General features: G+C 24.3%; 1 protein-coding gene across 10 annotated transcripts in view; it reads left to right on the top strand.

Moving 5' to 3' along the window:
• Window positions 1–20,105, top strand: part of LOC111675775 (complexin) — a 251,169-nt gene that overhangs the window by 203,906 nt on the left and 27,158 nt on the right. The window contains exon 1 of one of the 10 annotated variants that reach the window (XM_023436615.2): window positions 9,919–10,797. The exons of 8 other annotated variants lie outside the window; for them this stretch is intronic. In XM_023436615.2, coding sequence (XP_023292383.1) covers window positions 10,785–10,797 — 13 coding nt within the window. In that variant the 5' untranslated portion in view covers window positions 9,919–10,784. Of the gene's footprint in view, window positions 1–9,918; window positions 10,798–20,105 lie in introns of those variants that run through there. One more of the 10 variants, XM_023436616.2, reaches the window with a different exon arrangement.

Here is a 20,105-nt window from a genome sequence, read left to right as displayed (position 1 = left end):
TTACTTTAACACGGTGATAACATTGATGGCAAGTAATTATCACAAACGGTTACAATAAGCAGAAAGTAGTCATTATATAGGGTTTCTATAGCTTCACAAGCAAGAAGACTAATGGATCAGAAGTAATATATTATTATTAAGACCTTATTAGACTATGTCTATGTAATCCAGACGATATGCGTAGTTATTGAAAAGTATTTTGTTAAGTTTTTGTATATGTATAAAATAAAAATACAAAAATTCCTAAAAGTGTGAAATCTTTAATGCTATTAAATGCTTTAATTTTAAGCATGCTCCAAACTAAGTACATTCCTCTTATAATTTAACAACTGTAAATATTTAAGGCTAAAACATTAACCCAATTTGTGGTAAAAGCCAATTGACCAAAAAAAATTATTACATTCTAATAAGAATGTATAAAAATATAATTTTATTGTCATTCTCCCAAATATGACAAAAGTTATTTGTAATAAAAAACAGCATGAAAAATATATTAATAATTTGAAATATAAAATATTTGAATTTAATATGCAGGACATAAACTAAAGAATTTGTAGGAAATTGACAATAAAAAATAAATTCTTTTAACACACCCTTCCATCAGAAACACACGTAGCAATACCCATACCATAAGAATGAGAAAGAGAGGCGGGGAGAGCTAAGGGCAAGAAGACTTATTAAACAGGATTATCACGCACTACAGTTGACAATTGTCATAAAGTTAAAAATCAAGTAAAGTTAAAAGAATGTATTTATTTTTTTCTATTCCTTTTAACGTACTTATTGTATAGATCAACTCTAAAAAAGATGTATAGCTCTTTTTCTATATTAATATTCTTAGCCAAGGAAAATTATGTATGTCCATATTGTGTGTATGTGTATTTAAAATAAAAATGTAGAATGAAAAAAGACGAAAATATATTATTAAAACAACTTATCCATGAAATATCTTTCAAAGTCACGTTTTTTGTTTTCTACCTCTATAGTATTAAAAAACTTTTTACATACATATGTATATATGAACAAGTAGTTTGTGCTGCATACAATGCACATTAGAGTAGAATACATAAAAGCAAAAAAATAAAAGTATAAAAAATGCTAAAATTAATAATCACAAAGAAGGCAGCTTAACGATTTAATACCACACCCTCGTTATAAAGCAAATAAATTTTGTAAAAACCATTGAGGGATTTTTTTGTTTTAAAATAAATAGTAAATCTTGAAAACGCCCAATAGTATAAAATAGGGAGTGATTAAAATTAGACTGTGGTATATAATAAGTGTTTTAGATTTTCTATTATATTATACACCTATATAGAGACATCATGTACATTTTTACATTTAAGGCAGTTCATCTATTCATATAAATTTTGTTATTAAGATATAACTAAGAATTTATTTATAAAATATACGTAATTTTACATAAAACACATGCGAAATTCTGTTTTATATTACAAAAAAAAATAATTTTTATTTCAATACAAAAATTTTTTGAAAAAAAGAAACTAAAAGTCTCTTGAAAGTCACGCAAATTTTACAATTTTAAAATGAAGTAAGACAATGCTTTTCGTACAAAAAATCATGAAAGGTGATTTTTTAACATTAATCCAGTACACTAAATTTTGACGTCAGGACAAACATTTGAAGAATAACCAGAAAATATCTTGAAAGCAAATCTAATTTTAAAAGTTTAAAAAAGTTTTTGTATTACTTTAAAAAACCTCAATGTTCCTTTTTTCACCAAATAAACATTCCGGAGAAATAATAATTATAATATTTTGGAACATCCTTAATATATATATAGACATATATATAATATATAAAAGAGTGTTAAAATGGTATTTTAATAATTCAATGAAAAAGAAAAACACTCATACCTGAAATTTGCCACACTAGTATTTATTAAACCATAATCTTTGCATGTTTTTCAACCCAATATAAAATAATGAAGATAAATATAAATATAAAGTAAATAAAAGTATGTGTGTCCTTAAAAGATAAGAATTTTTGCATATAATATAATTTAATTAAATGTTTAAATATTTTTCTACAAATATTTCAATTATTTAAAAAAAAAATAAAATACACTTTTTACCATATAAATTTAATTCATTTAGTTGTAAATATTTATTTACTGTTTAAATGTAAAGGCCACAGGATCTAAGTTCATTCATTTATTTTCTTATTGCAAGAAAACAAAAAAAAATCAGCACAAAAGTCTTTTGTTTTCTTTTTACTAGTTTTTTCTTATGTTCTTTAAGAAACTCATCTTTTTTCTTTCTCTTTATGTTCTTAATTCATTTTCTTCTTTTTTATATTAGGAGCTTTGTCTTACAAATTAATTTACTTAACAATTACTTACTGTCTTACACATAGATATACGAACATACATACACTATCTTGTAGTCTATTACTAATCTTACATACTGTTAAAGGACTATTTACTTTTGTTGTATATTAACAACAATCTTGTGTGTGCAGTTGGTGTACAGTTGGTGTGCATATACTACAACTACTATCAGAAGTACTTTGTCTTGAAGCTTTGTAAAGATGTGTGTGTATAACTACTTTACACAAAAGATATTTTAATTGCATACAAATGTCAAGAAAATGAAAGAAAATCTTTGAATTAGAATAAGACTAAAAAAAGGAAATACAGCTCAAGTAAATACTATTGGTATGTGAAAAAAAGTTCTTCTTTATTTTTACTTTCTTAAAGAGCAGAACTGCTTATAGTTAAAAGGTGGAATTTACAAAAAGTTGACTTTTATTGGAAAACAAATTCGAGTTGTAATACTGACATTTGTTTGACGTTTACTAGCTTACATTATTTGTTTTACAGAAAATATATAACAATAATTTTTAATGCACGAATTCAGAAAACAGCTCGAAAAATAAATCTGAAATTATGTATAGATTATTTCCTTTAACTTTTAGTAGTACATAGAGCCACAATGAATGTTTTTCTGCTTAATTTACATGAAATTTAAAACTCTTACAACTTGTCTTTTATGTCTCCTAGAGATCTAAGTTCTTGCTAGTTGGCCCAGACTGCACTAATTATCTTTTGGAATCATATTTTTATTTTAAATCTCCTATTCTTCTTGCTGTCCCTCTTTTAAAGATTATATTTCCTAAGTAGCAGGTCCGTATTCAAAATGAATGTAAACATTTACTTCTACATTTATTAAAAAACTATAACAGAAAAATTATATATATGTCATTTGTTTAAAAACTCAAACCAAAGAATAAATATTTATTGGCTCACACTAAAAACTTTTTTTCAAGTTGAAAAAATTATCATTGAAAATATTATTATTTCTCAAAAGTTTGCTTATGTTTAAAAGACTTAAAGATAAATACAGTTTACTGTACAATTAAAAATGTATTTCTTATGTATTTCTTAATCATAATTTCCGTAACTAACAGCTAACGTACTTAATGATGAGCTATATTTAAAAAAATCGTTACATAAAGTCTAAAAGTCTAAGTAAAAGGATTTATAGAAATAATGACAAAATTATAATGAAAGATTAGCATAATATTATAATGGTCAGTTTTATGATTTTTTCCCCTTAACTATAAAACAAATAATGATAAAATATGTATTAAGAAAAGGAAACATAATAATGTGCCACAGCAACAATATCCTATTAGTAAATAGTAGACCAAATTGAAATATAAATGGAAAAAATGTCACTTAATACTCCTTTTTTCTATATTATACATATTTCGTCCTTTCAGTACGTACATATTTTTTTTCTTCCTACTTGTGGTGCTAAGAATGTTAGTTTGCGTGTCTTATAGATGATGAGGTTACTTAATACCTTTGCGTGCTTTTTTTGCGTAAAATTTTTTTTCTCTTCCTCCTTTCTTCATAGGCAACGAAACACTTAATCGCATTCTTTACTAAATTCCTAGGTTGACTCTAATCCTTCTAAAAGACAATTTAAGCAAATAAAAAAAGACCAAGTGAAATACTTTTAATGGCATATTTTGAATCTCCTAAAAATCTACTTACAAAAAAATTGTATGTGAAAAAATGTCTTTCATATAAAATGTAATTTTAACCAAACAAAAAAGAAAAAAAAAAAACAAACGAAATGAAAAGTATACAAGACATAATTCAATATAAAAAAGGAGAAAAGAAAAATTAAGCCTAAAGCCTTAAATATAGGCATTAACAGTGTATGTGTGGGATATTTTTGCTATTGTGTGATTTTTATTACTTGAACGCCTCTATTTTGAATACCAAAGTGTGCCTTTCAATATTATAACACATACTCTAACAGCTGTAAGCAATTCTCTAAATAAGTGTATGTGCAGATATGTATTTGGTTGTAAACAATAATGGGAAAAATGTTAAGTATGAAATAAAGTCATAGCATCTAAATAAAAAATAAAAAAAAAACTAAATCCATTTAGGTATTTGCTAAAAAGGCACGCACTCAAAAATATTTTCCAAAGACTTCACACGTTCACATAATCATAAAAAGTCATAGCAACAAACGTTTGTTCATTCATAATTTCCCCCTTCCCTAGATCAACCCTCACTTTTTATTTAAGGATTGAAATTTAACTTACTACAACAAGTATTAACAACTACAATACAACAACACCAACATATGACATTTATGTACATAAGTCTGCTTATATCTTTACACATTCACACTTCCGTTTATAGAGATATAATTATAAAATATTTTCTTTTTTAACAAATGCCTTCCGTTTTTTTCACACTTTACGTTATTGTATATTTAAAAGCATTTTGTTTCGGGGTTTTTAAGTTAAAAAATAATACTATATATTGACATAAAGGAAATTATTAAACTCCTCTTTTAATATTTAGGGTTTCATTATTAACAAAATATAAAATTATTCATGGTTATTGGACTTGAAATCTTTATTTTTTATATGGAATGAAAACTAAGTATTTATTTTAAATAAAAGCTGCACATAAAGTAATAATTTGGATGTAGTATGTGTTAAGTATTTTAATTTAATGTTTTAATAGATTTATTTTTACAAAATTAAAAAGTTTAACATCACTTAAGGGGAGAGAATGCTTATGTTTGTCACGCACACAAATATTGGTTAGAATCACTTTCTAGATAGATTAAGCCTGTTTGTCTATCTGTCTATAATTTAACAAAAATTGGCATTGGTTTGAGTACATAATTATGTTGAATATACTGGCATTTAAACAAAAATTGACACAATCAAGTTTATTACAATTCTTGTATTTATTTGTTTCTTTCTTTTTAAGTCATACTTGTGTAAAATATGATATGGTATGTTATGATATGTTATAAGTTTTATTTGAAAACTTAATTTTTATTATTATTATTTGAGTTTTATTATTCAAAATTATAATAAAGTTTAAGTTATAATTCTAACTCTTCAGTATCTAGAAGGTCTAAGTACGATAAAATTGATATTTATAAAATCCAATATAAAATTATCTTTTACGAAATAGTAGATAATATAGTACTATGTTAACGCAATTAAAGAATTCATCGTAATAATGAATTCCGAAAGTTTCGATATACAATTATATTCTTAATTCTTTCTTCTAACTTTACTAGATATGTACTTTTGAATCCGAACACAACTACTTTTTTATGTTATAATCACATTTTGATCATAATTTCCTTAATATTTGTAAAAATATATTTTAATATTAAGTTTTATTTTTGAAGAAAATAAGTAATATAAAATTCAGGAATATTTTTTTTTTTTTTTTTTTGTTCAAGCTAATATATATAACCTAAAAATTATTTTTATTTAAAATAATAATTACATCTTGAACAAAGTAAAAAATCTAGAAATAAGTTTTAATTTTGAACAATAAAATAAAAATTTATATCTATTTTTGAGAAAAAACATTTTGCTTGAAAAAAGATTTATTAAATTTTAATTTTTATAAGAAACCATAACCGTTACTGTCTCTCTGAAAAAGTATACCACTGTAGTGGGATGGGTATTATGCGTTTGTGCTGATGTTTGTAACAACTGAAATATTAGTGCTATACCCACCTTTAAGTATACCGATCAACTTAGAGTCGATTTAACTATGTCCGTCCGTCTGTGTGTCCATGTAAATGTTGTTATCAAAGTACATGTCGCAATTTCCAAGATAATTTGACGAAATTTGGAATACAAGTTTGTTTTCACCCAAGGACAAAGCCTATTGACAATTGTTAAAATCGGTTCATAATTTCACCTAGCCCCTATAAGTTTTTCGTCAATAAATTCCATAATTAATTTGGAATCAAGGTGATATTCAATATAATTTTATAGTTAATTCGATAAAATTTGGAACATTAACAATTATTTAAATCACCTGAAAGGGATTTAGAGACCATAATTACGTTAAATATATATGTCTATTGTCAAAAAATGTTGATGTAATTCAAAAGCTTAATTTTAATACAAGGTAAACAATAATGTCTTTATATGTGTTTGTAAAAATTGTAATTCCTTAAGTGGAAATGATCTTTAGTATTTATCTAGTTGTGTAACCTATTTTTATACCCATTATTGGTGTTAATTAACTACGATAGATTCAATTCAATATTGGTGTATACTAATCATAAATTCAAAGACTTATTCTATCTTGCAATCAATACTTAGCTGAAGACATTTTAAAACAGAATATCTATTTTTTTTACTGAACAATTAATTTATAATAAAAAATAAGTAAGGAGTTATAGTCGGGCGAGAAGGACCATATAATACTTTACACCTGTATGCGAACAAAATGGGATTTAGTTTTCATAATAAAGCATTTAAGCTGAATTGTACCACGTCTCAGCTTTAAGCTTTTAACTTTATATTAAGCTTCAAGCTATTAACTTTACATTTTATAAGCTACAATAATCTATTAATTTACCTTTTATTAAGTAAGTAATATCTTCTTAGCTTTTTCTAATTTATTTCTTTAGAATGTATGTTTAAGAGATTCTTATCATTACAAAGCCACACACATTGTACGCGGATATACGTATTTAAAATTGTCAAAAAAATAAACATGAAGTTTCCTTTAATCCATCATAAAATCTACAAGACAAATTTTTCTTAATTTCTTAATGAATTTAACTTCCGTTTTGTCTGCGTGTGTATTTTTTTTTTTTTTTTTCTTTTTTTCACAAAAACACATTTTAAAACTTACACATATACAAGCAAATATACTGTCATCATTGGTTAGTCTTATAAAAAAAAATTAAATTTTTTACATTAAAGTATTTTTTTCTAACATTTTCCATAACCCCGCTCAACTTTCAATGAATTCCCCAAACGCGTATGTAAGAGAGTGTATTTTGGTACTTGACAACTTATTGGAACTAAGTGTGAGTGCATTTAAGTATGTATGGATGTTGGTAGATTATAAATCCTACTACAACAACTGCTGCTACATGTACATATGTGTATGTGAGCAATTCTTTTAATATTATTTGTTCTATTTTTATTTACGAATATTTTCATGACTTTAGATGATACGAAAAGTAACACCAAACACAACACAACAACGAAAAAAATAATGAGCAAAGTAGAAAAAATAAAAATATTGTATAATGAAAAACTTTATAAAATCATGTGTTTCTTGGTGTTTGTGACTGTATGTAACGGTATTGTTGTTAGTTAGTGTTTGTGACTTTTCACATTCCTTATTGTTTATGTTAGTATGTCTGTTTGTATAGGAGTATGTTCCTGTGGTAGTACGTGTTTATATATCTGTATGTTTTCACTACTACTACTGCTGCTTGTGCCTTAATAATTTTATTATCTTTATGTCCCTAATGGAGTTTCCTTTAATGAAATTATTTAATATGACTTTAATTCCTTTATAAATACACACACACGCACTCTGTCATAGACTTAAAAAAGGAACCAAGAAAACAAATTACGAAAATCCACTCTGAAATGTTAAATAACTATGACATTTAGTATATTTGTGCTAATAAGCTTAAGATAAAAGGATATATTTCATATTGGGATAGATGTAAAATATAGACTTAAATTTTGAACATTATTTATAAGTTAGTTTTATTTTGCCTAATAAACCTTAAAGTTTTTATATAAAAATCATTTATATTTGCAAAAATGCTGATAATATATAAATGTTTTTAATTTTTTATATAATATTTAGTTTAAAATTAGTTTTTATTAATTAACGTATGGCGCAAAAAGAACTGTAGACGTTTTTTCAATTATTAGTTTTATGATTTAATTATTAGTTTTATAATTAACACTAAATTTACTAACTTTTTAACAGAAAATTGTTTTGAAAGAATTTTTTGACTTAACTAACATGAATATAGAAATATTGAGTTCCAATCAAGAAATTATTTTTAAAAAAATACTTTAAACTTTAATAAATATCAAAAAAATATTTTATAAAATGAATAATAACTTCTAAATGCTTTGATGCTATGACTAAGAAAAATATTTAGCTTAATTACTAAAAAAAAAAATACTTTTTATATACTTTTGACTATGAAAATATATTTTCAATTTCATTTATATTATGAAAAACAAATTCAATTATCTAAAATAAAAAAACAACTTGTGGAACTTGAAAATAAAAATTTCTACTAGTTCCCCTTCATAAAAATTTCGAAAAAGGGGTATTTGCAATTTAGTAAAGCACAATAAAATAAGAAAAACTATTCTCAACTCATAAACCTTAAAAAATATCAAAAACAAAGAAAGTACTGTTCCTAAATTTTAAAAGTGCTCTAAAAAAATTCACTCACTCTGAAAAACTTCTTATTGAGAACTCAAATATTTTTCTCAAAACTAAATAGGAAAATAATGAGTATGCGCTAAATTTTTCCACTCAATTTTGAGTAGCAAAGACAATTTAAGCACGTGCGCCTAAAAGTAAACTCAATTTTATTTCATATTCTCTTATAAAACTTAAGAGATAAAACCAGAGAGTAGAAAACTTAAGAAGGAACAAAAACGGTGTTAATTGAATTTGCGCATTGTAAGGCTTGTAAACATTACAACAGCAAACAAAATTGCAACAACAATGTATTGAAGTTTAACGAGTCTCTGGGACTCTATATTACAACATTATTCTTTTTTTGTTTTTGAAAAAGTTTTATTTTTTAACTTTGAGTTTTATGTGCATCCCAGTGAATCTATTACATTTTTATACTCAATGTGTAATTTTTGCTGTTGTTGCGTGTTTTTCCTGTACTAACTATCAACACATCGTTATCACTCGAACAACAACAATATATCTAATGGGATTTTTTATTTATAAATAATGGTGGGGGATTTTAGGGTGCAAAAATTGGCAACAACAATAAAGTAATGATAATTGTAGTAAAACAGCGAAAACCGAAGCAAACGACCAAAAAAACAAAAATCAAAATTTTACTCAACATATCAACGACACAAACCCAAAAAACAGATGATATTTTCGCATAAAAACCTCAGGAAGTTACAGGATAACTCCTACTCTTACTACAACATTACTTCAAACAACACCAAACAGAGTTCAGACTTTATCATAGAAATCAAAAGAACAGTAAATAGTAAAGTTATAAAGTGTTTTGCTCTCCAAATAAATAAAAATAAACCATTTTATTTAATTATAAAGTAAAAAAAGTGTTAGATATTAAACGTTTTCGAAGAAAAATATATTTTATTTTTATTTTACAAAAAAAAAAAAAATATTTGGCACACTTTTCAAGCCGTTCTATTAGGCATAAATCACTCTTCGGAAATTTCATAAGGCTTTTCGTTAATTTTTTTCCTTGTTTTTCGTTTGCTACACATTGAGCACAATGTGTACGAAACGTAATGTGTGATTCCTGATTGTTGCGTCGACTCGTGTTTTTCGTTTAGATTCACTCTTTGTATCAGCTTCGTGTTTTTGGCTACGACAGGATTCTGTGTGTTCGACTTTTTCAATTTGTTTTCCTTACAAAATGCTACTTTGAAAATAAAACAACAACAGCAGCAACGATGACGACGTTAACGACGACGACAACAATGAAATAGCGTAGAAATTTTGTTTTGTACTCTGTGTGTGAAAATATTCCTCAACGTTGACAGTTGACAACTAGAACCATGAACGCTGATAGTTTAGTGCATAAAGTGCTTCAAACCAAGTGGTACTACCGCTTAGTTTACATTCACAACCAGAATCGGCGACGGCGGTGTTTGCCATTATTAGTTATTTTTCAATATTTATACAAAAATCTAAAAAACAAAATCAAATTTAAACGAAAACAAAACACATGTTATAACAACAGCAACTATCACGAAAACCACTACAACATCAACTACAATTATTGCTGCTACAGCTACAATCATCAACATCAGTACAACTACAATAATAACAAAATAATATACGACAATTATTACTACTGCTACAGCTACATCTACAATTACTACTACCACAGTAATAGCAATTGTTTAAACTCAAATATAAATACGTCATCATTTAACAATAACGTATGCTTCACATACAAATACGTTTATCGTTAAATTCACACATATACACCCAGTACAAACTGTAATTGAAATTGTTTTAGTGAAAACCTAAAAGTACAAGTACAAACAAATAGTTAAATATATAAATGAAAATTTGTTAATAAAAAATTCTTTAAATGAAAATTCAACAGAAGAATTAAAACTATTGCCATAACAGAAAGTTGCAAAACAATATTAATAAAATAAGGCCAGAAATATCATCGATTTAACTACAAATACTAACAACAAAACGGTGTCTCAGGCGAGATAGTATTCAGTGAAAGCGCCAGCGAAATATGAATTTCATTGGTATGATTAAAATTCAAAATTTTTCTATGATTTAACTGATTAAGTTGATTTACAATTAATTTTTGTTGAAATTCCTTTTATGTTATTTTTCTTAATTTTCACTGAATATTATGTTGTCTTTTAATTATATTTTTCAAACTTCTACTGCTTCAAACAACAAATCTAACTACTCTCTAAACTCTAAACACAAATAAACACAAAACATCAACTCAAATAAACATGTTTCTACGTTTATAAACACGTAAGTTTTCTTTTATTAAAAAAAATTCTTTGTACTTATCATATTTTATTTTTTTTCTATTTCTGCCTTTAAGTATATACTAAGTATTTTATATATAAAAGCCTTAAAGTAAACCATATGTTAACATATGTTTGTTGTATTGAATTATATCAAAGAAAAAAGTTTAAGGTGAAGGTTTTCTGTGTGTACATAAGATAAGTGAGAAACTAAAAGTGTTTTGAAATGAAAACATATTTAATGAAATACAATGAAAATGTTTTTAAGATATTTAAAATTATTTCAATGAGTTTATGGCATACCATAGAAAAACTATGAACTATTTTTAGTCGTTTTCTATAATAAGTAATTATCTTTTAAATTATTTATAAAAGGATTTCTTATTTTTGTGAAGTGTAGTAAAACATTAGAATAGTCCAAAAAATGATTTTATATTTAAATTAAATTATTAAATTCAGTGTCTACTTTAAAATGCTTCATTAAGTCTTAAACTCCTTGTAATATAGAATATATTTTCGTATAATTATACGAATTATAACTCTTGTATTACCTCAAAAATTTTCTTACAAACTAAATTTTTCAAGATAAATGTAAAAGTGTTTAATTTATTTTAAATTTAAATAAATTTAAATACATATAAATTTAAAAACCATTTAAGAAGTGTTCAAAAAAACCTTACACATACATATGTTTTATTTATAAATCTTATGCATCAAATATTCAAATATTCTTCAAATTAAACTACAAAAAATTCCTTTTTACTCAAACATTTCTTTTTACATCAGTTCAATATTATTTAACAAACATTTCCATAACAAGTTCTAAACCGATATACTCTACAATTTAATACCACTTTATTTTAAGTGTTCTTTGCTTTTTGCCAAGGTAACAATCTAGTATTTTTATGCTAAAACCATTTCAAGCCGTTTGATGAGTGTGTTTCTTTCAATTCTTACAAAGTAAAATCTTAAAATTCTGTTTAAGTGTGTTCATTTTTCCTACTATTAGAAATTTGCCTATTTCAGCAGAAAGCAATTTTTTTCTTAATTTAATTAGAAGTGTAAGACAAAAAAATATTTATTGATTTTATATGTGTACAAGTATGATAGTCTATTGTTAGGCTGACTTAAGTTTTTGATAGACATTAAAGTGCTCTTTTGTTTTAAGTCTATGAGTAAGGAAATGTTAAAGTGATTGAAATTTTAAAAAGCAGAAAATAATTCAGTTTTATGAATATAGTTTAAATATAAATAATATTCTTAATTAAAGGCCTACTTTTAAGTTCTCCTACTTAGAATAGCAGTAAAGCCTATTTTTAGATTTGAAAAATGTTAACGCCTATTAAACATGTCATAATTTCCATATTTTTTGGTTTAATATTATTATAGTGCCTAAATACAACCATAAACAAAACATAATATTAGGTTAATGTTTACCCTTTACAAAATGAAAAAAAAAACATTTTTTTATTGTTTTGTATTTACTTTTTCTGTGCTAAAACTTTCTTACGAGTATTATTTTATTTGCTTTAGCAAATCGCATAAAAATTGCTTACAAACTATAGTATACTTAACTGGTTTTTATCCTTATTACACATGATATGCCATGTGACTTGTGTTTTTGCAGAGAGTATAAGTATGTGCGTATATGTTTCGTTTTTTTATTTATTTTATTTCCTTTTTACTCTTTTTATTTGCCCTACTCACACAACAACGTGCTAGTTTTTTGCCGCATTTTATTGATTTTTTTATTTTGCTCTACTGAGTACGTTTTCATAACGCTGCAAATGATGACTACGTTAATGGTGATAATAATAATCTACCTTATTAAACAGCAGGCTGTCCAGTTGACTAGCTATTTCAACATGATTCTCATAAATTATGTAAGGGGTCAATCGTCACCTCATAGATTACGAAGAGATAGACAAAAAGCTTAAGTTTGTTTTTCAAGTGTCCAATCTCTTGCTTACAAATTAAACACTAAATTACATCCATGACGAAAGACGACTGCTGTGTTAACAAAACCCTATTTCATAAGAACCCATAACATAAGAATACTGTATCTCAATGTATCTCAATGTTATAATTAGTTTTTAGTATTAAACCTAAAAAGATTTAAGTGAAAAAATATATTTAGTCATACATTATTATAGAAAACAATATGTGAAAAAAATCGTTCAAGGTTTAAATTCATATATGTTTGCTTTTATTTTTATCCAATAACTTTATATTGTACATACAAATACCAAATAACCTATTTATTTATGTTTTATTGAATACAAATAAATAACACTTAAATAAAAAGTAAATAGAATAAATCGAAACAAATTTAAATAAATAAATGTATTCAGAATATTACAACAAATATTGAATAACATAAAAAACGCAACTCTAGTATTTTTTTATTAAATTTAATACTAAAAATATTTTAACAACATTTTTAATAAAAAGTCTTAAATTATGCATAAAATTCCATTTGGCATAATGTCCAAAAGAAAGATGAAAAGCTGAAAAAAACAAAAAATAAATTTCTATATTTAAAGATTTACTTTCAAGGCTTTATTATGTTTAACTACATATTATGCTTTAACTTTTGTCAGGGTTTCAGCTTAGGTATTTCATTTAAAATATACTTGGCTTAATGCCCAAAAATATGCTACACCCCAAACAGTTTGCTGTAGTTTTGTTATATTATTTTATTTGTATGGTCGCCATACAAATACATACAAAAGTCAGCCTTGTTCTACTTAAATTATTTATGTATGACCTCTTTAAAAGCGTTAGGCATAAATATATAACATGCTTTATATGCCTAAATGTATTCTGTTGTTGTCATTTTATTCTATACCATTTACTATGAACTAAAGCAGACAACAAAAATATGTTTTTGACAAATACTTTTACTGTGAATTTTCACTCACACATGTATTACGTTTACGAAGAGCTTATGCTCACACAATTTTCAAATTGAATTTATATGTAAAAAATGCATGTGTATGTGGTTTGTTTTTAAGAGTAATAAAAAATATAAAAGCCATAAATTTAAAAAGGCCCTGAACATGATTTATTGTAAAATAACCTAAATGACAACAACTTTGTATGAAATACATATAGATATATATATGTGTGTATCGCTGTGTTTAGGGATTTTTTTTTTTGGAAAAAAGGGGTTTTCAATGTTTGAAACAAATAAAAGTTTGGTTAAACGAGCTAGAAAAATGTGTTAAGTTGAGTATTAAGGTTAAATTTTAAAGTCACAGATATGCATAGTTTTTACATAAATAAATTTTTATTTAAGGATGTAAATTTTAAACATCCAATTCATTTTTTAATATCTACAGATAAATTATTCTGCAATAAACCATCCTTTTTGTATATATAGAAATCTCTCTTACTAATTTGAATGGAAAAAATATGGAAAACTTTTTTAAACATTATATACATGTGCCTAACAGTGAATGTTTGCCAAAATCCGAGAAATATTTTTTTTATGAAATATTGTGTATGTTATAAATTTTTTATAGAAACTTAAGAAAGGTTCTATAACTAATATCAAATTTCTAATGAAAGTGCGTCCATGTTTAATTAGAAAATTTAGCCTACTTATGGATATTTTTATGAAACTAAGTATAAATAATAAAGTTTCCTGTATTATTTTTAAAAAAAAAAAATTTTCGATTTAGTAAGTTATTTTGAAAGAAGGATGTATATACATCATATATACATAAAACACACATAGACCTGTGCAGTCCTTAACCAGGGAATAGATCTAATAACCTTCCGGAGACCACATTTTTTTCGAATTAATTGAAAACAATATTTTCTGTGTATGTTTTCTATGGGTATGTTTTGTGAGAGTAATTCTTCCTATGCTTAACAATCAAATAAAAGCAATAGAATTAAAACTCTAATTTGAAAATATATTTAATAACTTTGTTTTGACAATAATAATAAAGTTTATTCAACATTAATTTTGTATAAAGAGTATATTTAATAATAAAATTCATTTTGTTACAAAAAAAAAACAAATACATACTTGTAAATAAATTTCAAATGTTCTCTATCAAATATTCAAAACATCATTATTGTAATCGAAAATGTTGTGTTTATTTAGCAAAATAAATAACGATTTACCATAAAATTGCATTGAAAAACAAAACCAATACATAATTTTACTATACTATAAATAAAATAAAGTATTTTAATTTTTCCCCAAAGCACATAGATGGTTTTACATAATGTTGTATGCCACATAATAGCCTGCTATACAATAAATAAAAACGTCAAATTTGAAAGAAAAATATTTTAAATTGAAAATCATATAAATTGCAAAATACCTGATGATGTGCACTTAGTAGGGTGACAAATTAAAACAGCCAAATAAAATTGAACTACCAAAATATTACTAGTTTAGAAAATTGCATCTTTTACTAATAGTCAGCCTGTTGGTGTCTATAATTTTTGTTACGATAATTGCATTTATGTACACAATTTTCAATTTATATAATTTTCCACTTATTTTCAAATATACCAACATATACAAGCACATATACATTCTGTACACATACAGAATGCATATGTGAAAACCACTGAAGTACGTTTTTGTCATACGTGAATTGTGAGCAAATAATGAAATGCTATTAGTAACAATTTGCGTTGTTTTATGGTTATATTTCGTACAAAATTAAATAGAATTTTAAATTTATTGCTTGTTATTGTTTGGCCTATAAACTAAATTTTATATTTCTAATACATATATGTATTATTATACATATATATAGGGTATTCAATTATTCTGTTTTTTCTCTTATTCGGTTTATTTGAAAAAAAAAGTTATTTGATGTTTTATATTAGCTGGTTAATAATTGGATTATTCAAAATTTGGTTAGTCATGAAAAAAAAACTGCATGTTTTTTTTTACAATATTTTTGTTCTTATAATTAACAAAATTATAATTTTCCACTTCTTTAAATTCAAATCTATGTACATTTTTTAATAAGTTTTTTTCTCAAATATTAGAAATTATTTATTTTCACGTGAAATCCTTTTCTATGTAATTTATAAAAATTAAAAGTACTTTTTCAGTACATTAAAAAATCTCTGAAAACTAAAATTTTAAAAACAAATTAAAAATAATCCATAATATACGTACATATTTAAACTAATTTATTAACCTTTAATAAAATTATTTAATTGAAATTTTTCTTTGCGCCTTCTCCACAGCTATTAATTAAAATTCTACTATTATTTTTTATTATAGTAATTTGAATTAATTTAAATTGATTTAACATAATAATGATAGCACAATTAATTTGAAGTTAATACAATGATATTTATTTAAATCTAAAGTTTAATATTTATATACAAGAAAAATATTATAATAAAATGCTTACAGATTAATAAAATATTTTTTAATGAATTTCGTATTTAATATTTATGAAATACATCACATTAATGTCTATATATGTATGTTTATATTTATACAAATACATGGTATTATTAAGGATTATAGTCAATAATAATTTTATACGATTTTATACGACTTTATTTGCTTATAAGCAGAAAAATTATCTGTTTTTGTTTTCACCAACGTTTTCGATTTAAGTAATTAAAAATTAATCATTTCCAATGTGGGAAGCTTTCAAATGAAAATATTAATATAATTGAGATTTAAATACTTAAAATGAAACCTTAAATGGTATAATATATATTCAAAATTTTGAAATTAAGCATTGTGTTATTAAAAAAGGCTGCAGTTAAAACAAACATATGAAATTTATTTATTTCAATATATTGAACATTATTTTTTATACAATTTATTTGCTAAATTTAAAAAGGTTCCTTTCATTGCTAAAGCAAAAATTTATTTTACAATATTATAGTATACACCCCTGAAAGTATGTTACAGAATTCTTTTTATTTTAAAAACCACAAAATATGCAACCATATCAAATTTGTTTTATTTGATTTTTTTATACATACCCTTAAGATATGTTATATTTTTATATGATTTTTATTAAATTTGTTTCTTTTTCTCAAGATTTCCATACATATTTTTATACAGAGTTGTGCTTGTCATACTTTAGGCGACATTATAGAAAAAAAGCATTCCTTTGTAGCTACCACTTGACTTCGTTCTTTCTTTTCGAAATAAAAACTCAACTTAAAACATGACATTTGTTCTATACATATACGTAACTATAAAAAAACTTTTAAATTTCAAATTTGTTAAAAAAAAAATAAAATAAAAAACAAATACAACATGTTAACATGACAAATACAAAGTCTGTATTTGTATAAGTACACAATTGTGTTTAGTTTGTATAGTATAGGGTAGATGGTTTCGTAAGAGAATATATTTTGTTAAACAAAATTGTTGACACGTTTCATGCATGCAAATGACGCCAATGATGATGGTTAGTAAAAGCATTCAACTATTATTTGCCACTACTATAACCAAACTGTTTTAAATAATACAATGTATCCTTTTTTAAGGTCTCAAACATTGGCTAAGTCAAATTTATATGCACGAGAATAATTTCACTGAAATAAATCACACCGAACTGCAGGGTTAAGCTACATCTATATTGTACAACTATTACTATTACTATAGTAGTTTTTTTATACATACTACTTATGTATGTATGTATGTTGGCATAGACATGTATGAAATAATAAAGGATACTTCAGCTATCCTACATATTTTTCCATGTATACAATATGTATGTATATGAACAACTTGTTCTTGTTTCGTATGTCAATCCAATATGACTTTCAGTTAACACTTTACATCATTTACAAATAGCTTAAAGCAATTTTTTGAAATCAATACATACATTGACATCGTCGAAAAAATACTTGAAACTTAAAAAACAAAAGGGGGTAGAATAACTTCCAATACAACATACAAACATTTGATTTACTTGATTTGCTCTACAGAAAAAAATCAATATTTAAAATGTTTTATTAAATATTCTACCAACAAATTCCAAAAAAAAATAATGCTTATAATAAAAAAGCATAAAGTTAAAAGCCATCATCAACAACAAACTTTTTTACACTAGTTTATAGCCATCAAACATTCATCCATTTAGTAGTCTAACCCAATAAATGAAACAGCTGCATATTGTGAAATATAGTTGGCTTAGAATAACAATAAAAAGTTTCAAGTTAACATAGTTTATTAAAACAATTCGTTGTTTTTTTTTTCTACATTTCCACCAATAGTTTTTGTTTAGCATTTTAAACAGCTGTCATTTGATTTGAATAGATTGAAATAAATTAAGGAGATTTAAGTTTTTTTTTATTAGTTTGTAAATGTTGACAATAGTTTGCTAGTATTGGTAAAATAATATTAAAATCAAATAAATTAAATGAAACATTTGGGAAACTATTTAAGGATTTAGTTTAAAATCAATGATTTCTAGAATTTAATTGCAGCTGATGTTTTGGACTTACATATATTTATACATACATTTAAAATGGGAAATATAAATGATAATGGATTTCATATGAAAAACATTTTTTTATTGGCTAAAATTGGCTCTTTAAATGTTATGTTATTGTGCGTTTAAAAATTCATTAAATAATTTTAAATTTCCTATAGAAAATTTTTCAACTTTTAATAATTTTTAAAATAATTTTCCAATTGATGTTTTCACAAATTTCCTTAAATAATCTTATTAATTTCAACAATATACCAAGAAATATACTAGCACTGTTTATAAACAACCTTGCAATTCTGCACTGAATTGACTTATAAGAAGTTCATCTTTAGTAAATAGATTTATTCCTAGTAAACAAAATAGACTTAAAACCACAAAAAAATAAAATAGAAAATAGAAAAAAAAAACATAAACAAATTATATGCTTGAATTACGATGATTCCTGTTTTTATTTGAACAAGTTTGCATGTTGATCATTTATGGCTGATGCTGCAGGAAAAACTAGAAAAAGTAACAAAACAAAGAAAAAATAATAACAAGACAACAGGAAATTAAGCTGACAATAACGTTAAAGATTAGAAAATGAACAGCAGTTTGTAGTAAATAAGTAAAAATGGACAAACGTATATACATACTAATAAAGTAATGAACTTATTATTTCTTAATATAGTTGACACCAAGTAAAAAATACATACATACATAAATATGTACGTATATTCAGGAATATTTCTATTATTTCTTGAAAATATTTTAATTTTTTATTGAAATCAATTTCTCCATAAACATTTCTTCGAATAAATATATTTTTCATTTTTTATTATTTGTCCAATTTTCAGGAATATTTTGTATTTGATTAAATTTTTTTCATTTTGAAAACATTAAAATTATTAATATTTTCCAGTGAAATTCATTATTTGGTTCTCGCCGTTGTATAAATTTAAATATCAAAAAAAATTATAAATTTTCTTTGATGGAAAAAAAGCTTCATAAGTAATTGTCAGGACGATTATGGTTTTATTTTTTACTCTTTTTAACGTTATTCGTAATTATGAGTAATGAACATTTTACCAATTAGTATATACTTAATTTTCATTTTATAAAGTAATGACAGTTAACTGACAACTTAATACAGCTATAATGAAGAAAATAATGAAAATTAAAAAAAAAATTCAAGGAAAAGTAATTTAAAGCTAATTTAGAATGCCATCGAATTTGAATTAAGTAAGATTGTTCTATTTAATTATTTATAATAAACCAGACTACTAGTAGTTGTAATATTTAAAACCTATATACATACATACATTGTTTTTACTCTTAAGAGTAGTTTTAATAGTTTTAAAATTATTTCCTGAGTTGTAGATCGGAGTATGTTTTCATAAAAAAATTATTTTACGTAGTTTACTTATATGGAATATTAATTTTAGAAAAGATTAATATAAAATAATCTGTATTTTCGGTTTTCTATTTAACTAAAATCATGTCTAATATTTACCAATTTCTTCCTATAATTAGTTTAGAAATAGTATATAATGTTTAAATTTCCTTAATTACCAAATTACCTTAATTACCGTTTATCGTCATTTCAGCTATAGAGAAAAAATAACTAATCGATAAGTTATCAAATAA

This window comes from Lucilia cuprina, chromosome 4 (assembly GCF_022045245.1).
Source record: "Lucilia cuprina isolate Lc7/37 chromosome 4, ASM2204524v1, whole genome shotgun sequence".
Taxonomy (NCBI): Eukaryota; Metazoa; Arthropoda; class Insecta; order Diptera; family Calliphoridae; genus Lucilia; species Lucilia cuprina.
The sequence above is the reverse complement of the archived record's forward strand: the minus strand, read 5'-3'. Positions and strand labels throughout refer to the sequence as shown.